At 34.3% G+C, this 8,640-nt stretch overlaps 2 protein-coding genes across 2 annotated transcripts in view; one reads left to right on the forward strand and one right to left on the reverse strand.

Annotated features, from left to right (window-relative positions):
* Window positions 1-271, reverse strand: part of LOC104793371 (protein unc-50 homolog) — a 7,985-nt gene extending 7,714 nt beyond the window's left edge. Inside the window, exon 1 of the mRNA XM_010468984.2 lies at window positions 118-271. The gene's annotated coding sequence lies outside the window, so the exon portion shown is untranslated. The remainder of the gene's footprint in view (window positions 1-117) is intronic.
* Window positions 5,720-8,309, forward strand: LOC104748711. The gene is made up of 6 exons (XM_019236802.1): window positions 5,720-6,048; window positions 6,349-6,479; window positions 7,074-7,124; window positions 7,265-7,320; window positions 7,402-7,737; window positions 7,832-8,309. Exons 1-6 carry the CDS (start codon window positions 5,724-5,726, stop codon window positions 8,241-8,243), a joined length of 1,311 nt encoding a protein of 436 aa, XP_019092347.1. The 5' UTR covers window positions 5,720-5,723; the 3' UTR covers window positions 8,244-8,309.

Consider the following 8,640-nt stretch of genomic DNA (forward strand, 5'->3'; position numbering starts at 1 on the left):
CTAAATCTGAGATCAAAATCCACGAACCTTGACGATACGGCGAAAATACTGAAGGAACATTGGATTAGCTCGGGATGAAGAAGATGAAGAACGAGATCTGGAAGTGGTAGGCAACATCTTCTCCTCCCTCGTTCCTGATCCAGATTTTGATTCTTCTTCTTCTTCTTCTTCTTGAGATCGTTTTGATTCCAAGGATCGATCTCTCTGGTTCTCTGCGTTTTTTTTTTTTTTTGTTCCTTTCTGGTTATTTACGGGTTTAGGGATTTGTTCGCTTATACCGCAATCGCACTCAGACGCGAGCTTCTTTTGGCTGCGTTTTTACAAACCGTTCCATTAAAAAAGGTAAAAACTCTTCCCTACAAACGGTCTAAGAATTTATTTGGTTTAAACTACAGTTGGTTGATTCTGCGGGTTCGAACCTAGTTTGCGACATCAATTTTTTCTTTTGTTTGAACGACTAAAACGATCTCGTATTGGATATCTCTGCATACATCGATTCCATGTCATTAAAATTTAGCGGTGGATTTAACACCATGAAACGATTTGGTATAATTTAACAATGTAAATTAACTTTTGGATTTGAAATTCAAATTTCAGAACAGTGCATATAATTTAGCACATATATAACTCCAATTCGGTTCATTTGTGTAGCTATATAAAATTAAGGTTCTACTCTCTTCTTTTTAGTCTACTAGATTTAAGACTCGTGCTTAGAGGTGTCAATTGGGCATTAAGCCCACGGGTATAGCCCGTTAAGTAACATTGCAGGGCGGGTATGGGCCTTGTATTTGAAACCCAAAGTTAGCGGGTCTCGCGGACTCGATCCGTTTGGTCCGCAGTTTTGGTGGTCATGTCCGTCGCGGGTTTGCGAGCGACCCGAAGAGCGATGGAAGGTTCTTCATCTTCGTCTTCGTTATTCTCCAAATCGGACGGTGAATTGGAGGATGCTCGATTAGATGCTAATGAGACTCGTTTTTTGCGACGACTCCAAGCTTGAGTCACTAGTCTCTAACCTCCTTCCTCTTTAAGAGTTCTCGGCTAGCCTTTGAGAGAGGAGGAAATTCACGGATAACAGAGGAGATCCATGTCAGTTCACAAGCCGTGGTGACGAGAGCTCCGTTTCTGCTTCTGTTAAACTTGAATGGTATCGGCATAATGATTGTTCACGGCATATCAATTTTGAATCTTTTTGCCTTAAAACTTTTAGTTTTTAATTGAATCAGCTTCAAAGTTAAGAGTTTTCTTCATCATTTATCTGGGATTTATAAATTTGTGAACTTGGTGAGAATTACGAATCCATATATCCTCAGTTTAAGAATTGAGTTTTGAAACTTTGGGGTAACTTATGTGTTTGGTCTCCTCTAAAGCTTCTTCAAGCAAACTGGTTTATGATTTTTTTTGTGGTATCATTGTCAGGGACAAGTGGTGTGACTCACAATATGATAGATCATAGATGATTTTCTATCTCACAGGTATTTCAGAGTGCAGCTCTCTTTGATTCTCTATCAGTTCGTGAAAATGTTGGGTTACTACTGTAAGATGTTATTCTTTAACGTCCTACATAGCCTCATTTTTTGCCTTGCAGATGCTCTTTTGTTTTTAGACATATTTGATTAAATCTGCTTCATTGCTTGAACCCATGTAAGGTCCATGGCTTACATTAGCAAGCAACTCTCATCTCCAGCCAATAGAGTAGTTGTCATCAATTTGAATGTATGTTTTCAGACTCCTAAACTCTAGGCTTGTAGTTTCTCATGTAGTCTTCAACTTCTTTGAGTTTGACAGTTATGTTTTTTTTTTTTTCTGATCTTTGTTTTATTCGTATTCCCATATATTAAAGTGGTTTCAAGAATCTATAGCTGGGTTTAATTGTCTCGTTTTGATTTCAACACACAATGATAATTTGATTCTTTCACAGTCCTTTGTTATTAAGTTGTATAGCTCTTTGTGTTATGTTAAAATCTTGCTATACAACATGCTTTATCATTATGTATAGCTACACAACACACACACACACACACACGATGATCATTTACATCCACATTCACAATACACACTCTCTCTCTCTCTCTCTGCATGTGTGCTCGTTCATATTTACATATCAACATAAATAGCTGCAGGTTTTGTGTCTTTTAGCCAAGCTAGGAAAATGCATTCATCATTTAAAAAAAATAACTGAACAAACAAAAACTTGCTACTTCTGTTAAAGTTATATAATCTATGCTCATACAAAAACTTGATATTTTGGTGTGGATGATTTTAGTGATTCTTTTTGTTACATTTGTTCTGTAGAAGGAATGATGAAAGAGCTAGGTCTAAAAGAATGCAGAAGAAGAAGATGCTCGCAGGCATGCCCGTTAGTCCGCAAAGTTAAGCGGAGCGGGCATGGGCACTAATACGTCGCCCGCCGCCCGTGACGGACTTGTCCGCGGCGGATCATTGAAAATACGGGACCATCATGGTCAGTCCGTTTGGACATGCCTGTTTGACATCCCTACTCGTACTATAACACGGGTTAAAACATTATGCAATAAAATCATATGCTAAATATGAAGGCTTAAAAAAGACACATATTTTGTAAGTTTTATACCGTTAATGATTATAGATAAATACCCGTGCTATAACACTAGTTAAATTTTATTTCGTAATCTATCTTGTAAGCCACTATTTAACTTGTAACCCACTATTTAAGTTGTAACCAATCAATCTATCAATTTCGTAATCTATATTTGGTTAACGTTGTAGTCTATCGATAAAATATGTGGAAAATAAATTTGTAATATTGTGTTTAAAGATTTTTGGAAACAACGTGATATAGACTAAAATCTTCCGAAAATACAGTTTGGAATATCCATAATTTTATTTGTTACCATTAATATATCAATTATCAAGGAATATCCCTAATATTTAGGTGTAACCGATTAATATCAATATATGAATTAATCTATAATATATCTATAACCTATTTGTAACCATTTATTAAAAAAATAAAGTCTACAAAAACTATGTTGTGTACTTCCGTTTTATTAAAAAGAGGATTTGGCAATACAACTTATTTTGAAAAAGAGTTATTCAAACTACAAATAAAACACATTTAATCATATATCTAATTCACACTGTAATACAAATACAAAGTTGAAATCATAGAATTGTAACTTCCATTTATTTTCTTAAGTGTAAATTATCATTTCTCTTCCTATAAATATTTTATTCTTTAGTTCTCTCATTCTCCGGTTCTTTTCATCTTTCTCATTCTCACAGTCCCTCACCCTCTTTCTCCATATCTCAAATCTGAAATATTTTGTTGTTGTTGTATGAGTTTAAAAAATCAACTGAAATGTCATTGTAAAATTTTAATTCCAATTTTTAATTATTTTCTATATGTCATGATTTGTATCTTGAAGTGTTTTTTTGTTTGTATTAAAACAATTCCAAAACCATAATGACGTTTAACCAAGAAAAACAAAGTCTCTCGATACAAATAAATTTTGTTGGTATGCTCTTTACATTGTAAAGTCTCTTGAAAAAATTAATAAAAAAAAATAACCAAATCGTTATGACTTTTAACCAAAAAAAACCTAACTAATATAAACGGGACTCAACCTACTATCAAATAAAATAGACTCTCATATTTCATACTATTTTTTCTTTTCTTGTCACTTTAGCATTTTCATTAAAAAGATTTTTTTGTATAAAGTTTTAATATAAGTTCTCAGTTTCATTTGTTTTTTCATCTTCTTTTCAAACATCTAATACATTATGTAATATTTTATTAATATAAATAAAATATCAAGAAATGTGAAATTGGATTCATGGTTCTCATGGATTCATGAAATACTTTATTAATACAAATAAAGTAGACGCAAAGGTCTTGATGGAATTTCTGGCTTGTTTGCAGGTGATCATTTTGCTCATGGTTTTCTTCCACATGATGAAAATTGTCTCCAGTCGCGTTTGTCAGACAGATCTCGCTTCTGCTCCCGCTTACAGAGGTCATCATCTTTCTCATATCGTCATACTCCCCAGTTTCAATCATCTCCATCATATTCCAGCACATGTCAATCTCATATACTGGTTGAATGTGGATATCATGGAAGCTATGAGGAAAAGCAGCCTTAGACTTAGATTTTGTTACCCATAGTTATAACTTGAAAGTTAAATTGCATGTCAACAAGAGTTCTCCTAAGAACTTTGAATGTAAGATATATATGTATCTAAGTCCTTAAGATTCTTTAAGCTTAATTAATTTTCGTTACATATTGTTCTAAGATGAATGAGCGTTTGTGGTCCAAATGGCACTCTACCTCTCAATCATAAGGGCTAGAAATCCAATTGCAAGCATATAAAAATGGAGGAAGTCAATTTATGATTTGAACAGGGAAACATGAACATTCTGTGTAAAAGGAGGTTTCTACCCATAATTTAATCTGTGATCAAATCCACGATAGAACTTGAGAAAACAGAAGAACATTGACGATACGATACGACGGAATTAGTAAGTCCCTGCAGCCTTTTGTTTGAAACAAATGTCAAATGTGCTATACATGTTTCTCCCTCTTTTTTTTTTTTTTGTGGGTAAGGACAAAACTTTTGTGATCTAAACATTTCATATAATATTTAACGTCATTAAAAAAAAAAAGCACACTTATGTTATGAGAAATTGTTTGTCCAGAAAAAAAAAAAAAATGTTATGAGAAATTTTGTGGCTTAGAGGGACATGGCTAGGCCGGCCAAAATATATGGATTCCTAAAGCCTAATAAAAGTTGGTTGCCCATTTTCAAACAAAAATCTGCTACTTGAACTTGCCACCTCTAGCGCAATATATATGACAATAACCACTGTATCATAAGACGTTTTTTATAATGACGCTTCTTAAAGTTAACATATAATATGATACCTAAAGGCTAAGCACCACTTTGCTGGGCTATACGGGAATGAGAGTCAGTACGTAAAACTTGCTAGTTTTTTCTTGCTAGGTTTTTCAATGATGCATTCACGTAGGTCGATACAAAGAAAGAAGACAATGAGCTGTTTTAATTTTATTTTTGCTTTTGTGGAAATATTGAAAGGCTTCAAACAGCTATTTCTAGTTAGTAGAAATAAATTCTGTAATTGTCAATGCATTTAAATAGAAAGAAGGTAAAACCATTAATAATATAGATATATACTATAATTTTTCAATGCTTATTTTGGTGTTTTTTTCCAACTCATAATAAATATAAGATGATTTATAATATTTTTCTATTTATTTAAATCTTAGCTTTTTAGAGCTACTTTACATAAAATAAAATAAAATAAAAAAGTTGAAAATTAGCATACATTAATTAATTATTCATAAAATTAATTTTAGCTAATTAAAATATATTAATTATATGTTAAATAAAAAAGATACTTGTTACATATACATTAAATACAATATGACACTAGTCACTATATATAATTATAGAGTTAGATACTTTACTAAAATTGGTGCAAGTATCTTTGACGACTTATTAAATAAAATAGACTAAACATAGTCTTTAGATACATACTGGCGCAAAATATATTGAATACTAATTGATAAGGTTTCCATCTTTGAAAAAGTGGAAAAAGAGTCAAAAAGAAAAATAAAGTTTTGAGTAACACCCATCAATATAAACTCGAACTGTCCATTACATAGTTTCATAGAGTTAGTAAAGAGATAAAAGGGATTTCAGAATTGGGTTTGAGATTTTTATTAGATATGGCTAAGAATTCAAGCAGCAACAATGTTGATGAAGGCAAGAGATTCCTTTTTGACCTCAACGTAGCACCTGCTGATGAAGGTTTTGACCTGAACGTGGAACCTGCTCATCAAGAGAATCACAATGCTCCAAATCCTGTTAACGAAGCTAATCCTGTTGAACAAGGAAATCCTGTTGGTGAAGAGAATGGTGGTTCTCTGAATAACTCGAATTCTCCCAGTGATCCGGATTCGTGTTCGATATGTCAGGAGGCTCTGGTCAACAATAATGGTGGTAATCAGCGAACACTTGTTACGCTTAAGTGTGCTCACAGATTTCACTTGGGTACGTAATTTCTCTGCACACCAAATTATTTTCTTTTTATTGAATATAATTTTTTATTTGTGGTGAAGGAAACAAATTCAATTTTCTCTTGTTGATATGAGTCATATACATAAATCCTTAATTTCCCAATCATATACCATAGATCATGCTTAGACTGAGGCGCATAGTGGATCTGTCAATGATTTGGTATTCTATATGTGTTAGTATCGCTAGCTTAGTACGTTTTGTTGTCTGATGCGTTATTGTCATCTCATAGACATATCTAACAATTTTGTGTTGATATTTTCCATGTGTATGCAGATTGTCTTGGCTCAGCCTATAATGCAAAGGGCTTAATGAAATGCCCAAACTGTAGGAATGTCGAACCAGGTCAATGGCGGTTTGGAAACGCCGAATTCCTTCCAGAGATTATGGATGCTGCAGAAGCAGAAGCAGCAGCAGAAGCAGCAGCAGCAGCAGAAGCAGCAGCAGAAGCAGAAGCAGAAGCAGAAGCAGAAGCAGAAGAAGAAGAAGAAGAAGAAGAAGAAGAAGAAGAAGAAGAAGAAGAAGAAGAAGAAGAAGAAGAAGAAGAAGAAGAAGAAGAAGAAGAAGAAGAAGAAGAAGAAGAAGAAGAAGAAGAAGAAGAAGAAGAAGAAGAAGAAGAAGAAGAAGAAGAAGAAGAAGAAGAAGAAGAAGAAGAAGAAGAAGAAGAAGAAGAAGAAGAAGAAGAAGAAGAAGAAGAAGAAGAAGAAGAAGAAGAAGAAGAAGAAGAAGAAGAAGAAGAAGAAGAAGAAGAAGAAGAAGAAGAAGAAGAAGAAGAAGAAGAAGAAGAAGAAGAAGAAGAAGAAGAAGAAGAAGAAGAAGAAGAAGAAGAAGAAGAAGAAGAAGAAGAAGAAGAAGAAGAAGAAGAAGAAGAAGAAGAAGAAGAAGAAGAAGAAGAAGAAGAAGAAGAAGAAGAAGAAGAAGAAGAAGAAGAAGAAGAAGAAGAAGAAGAAGAAGAAGAAGAAGAAGAAGAAGAAGAAGAAGAAGAAGAAGAAGAAGAAGAAGAAGAAGAAGAAGAAGAAGCTGACAATGATTCTGGATTCTTCTCTGATCTGGTAAGATGTCTTTCGTCTTTTGAATTCATGCTATTCTGTGAATGATATTTACAAAAACGATGCTTCTCTTACTATTGACCTCATCTAATATACATTTTGATGTTTAGTAATGCTTGTATAATGTTCTGTGTATCTTGTAGATCGTGAGATCAGAGTTGTGCCCTTTTGGAAACTCAGGTCATCGCTATCCCTATGAGTAAGATTTACATTAATAATGGTTACATGCATTAATAATACTTTATTAATGTTCTACAACTTTGGCAAAAATTGCACTTTAACATCCTCTCTCTCTCTCTCTCTCTCAAACATGTAGGGGTCTACAATGTATTTATGTAGAGTGTTCTTTCTTCATTGCTGAACACTTTTGTGTTCCTCGTCCTCAAAACTTTGAGGCTTCAGATCCAAGTGAGCAAGGGAACATCGACACTGAAGAAGTCCCTAATCGCAATGTTTCACCTGTGATTCCACCAAGATTCTCTAATCGCGACTCTGGCTCATATCCGTTGTTTCCGCATATTCCTGTACCATCTGATAGAAGGATCTTTTGGAGGGTCTCACGTCCTGGGGTGATGATAGCGAGGCATTATATTTGCCATCCATATCTCAATCACAGGTAAACAAAATATATCACGTATTCGATCGACTATTTTCAATAAAATTCCCTATATATATTAATTTACCTTCATTTTTTTTTCTATTTGTTGTAGTGCCACTGGAAGAACCGACATCTCAATGGTTAATACACCAATGGTTCGGGATTATCCAAGCAGCAGCACAACACCGATCTCACGTGGTCATGACATAACAACCATGACTAGAGGAATCTCAGATTCTTGGTTACCTTCACATGGTTCGAACCAAGTCAATAGCATTGGCTCCTCTAACGTATGGGTGACTGATAAGCCTTTCTTGGACCCGGTGCAACACATGATGATGGAAAGCGAGTTCTACACCATGGTTTATGGTGACAGTTCTGCCGGCATAGAAGACACCAGTGGCAACGGAAACGACATGGAGGTGGAAGCGGCAGCCATGGAGGCGGAGGAACCAATGGAAACGGAGGAATCGGCAACTTTGGTGGATATGGCAACGGGAAACGGCAATGGGATAAGTGGCTAAAGCTGAACTGTGGTGGCAGCTTATGTGGCTGTAATAAGCTGTACTAAGCATCTTTATCTTGTTCTATTAAATAAAATGAACTGTCTTTTTTTTTCTTCAGAAAACTTAAAATTGTTTTTTCCGTTTATATTGGTTAATCATTGAAATTTTTGTTCTTAGATCGGAGTTGTCTGGTTCACTCAGGGTTCTTCGATTCTCTTTTATTAATTACTTGACTTGCCATCTAGTATATAGACTTTATACTAAAAGTCAAAGATGGGGATGCGTAGTTGCGTACCACATAATATTTTTTCTTTATTTGTTCTTATATGTTATCTCATTATATAAACCATAGTTTTCAAAGTTAGTAATTCATGTCGTATTAAATTATATCGATAATATTTTGGCACTTGTGAAA

Source organism: Camelina sativa, chromosome 15, assembly GCF_000633955.1.
Source record: "Camelina sativa cultivar DH55 chromosome 15, Cs, whole genome shotgun sequence".
NCBI lineage: Eukaryota > Viridiplantae > Streptophyta > Magnoliopsida > Brassicales > Brassicaceae > Camelina > Camelina sativa.

Bases quoted from the DNA above. Each gene is read 5' to 3' on its own strand.
- LOC104748711 (XM_019236802.1), top strand. From the start codon at position 5,724: ATGGCTAAGAATTCAAGCAGCAACAATGTTGATGAAGGCAAGAGATTC. The intron at 6,049-6,348 runs GTACGTAATTTC...ATGTGTATGCAG, and splicing joins TGCTCACAGATTTCACTTGG to ATTGTCTTGGCTCAGCCTAT. The intron at 7,321-7,401 runs GTAAGATTTACA...AATTGCACTTTA, and splicing joins GGTCATCGCTATCCCTATGA to ACATCCTCTCTCTCTCTCTC.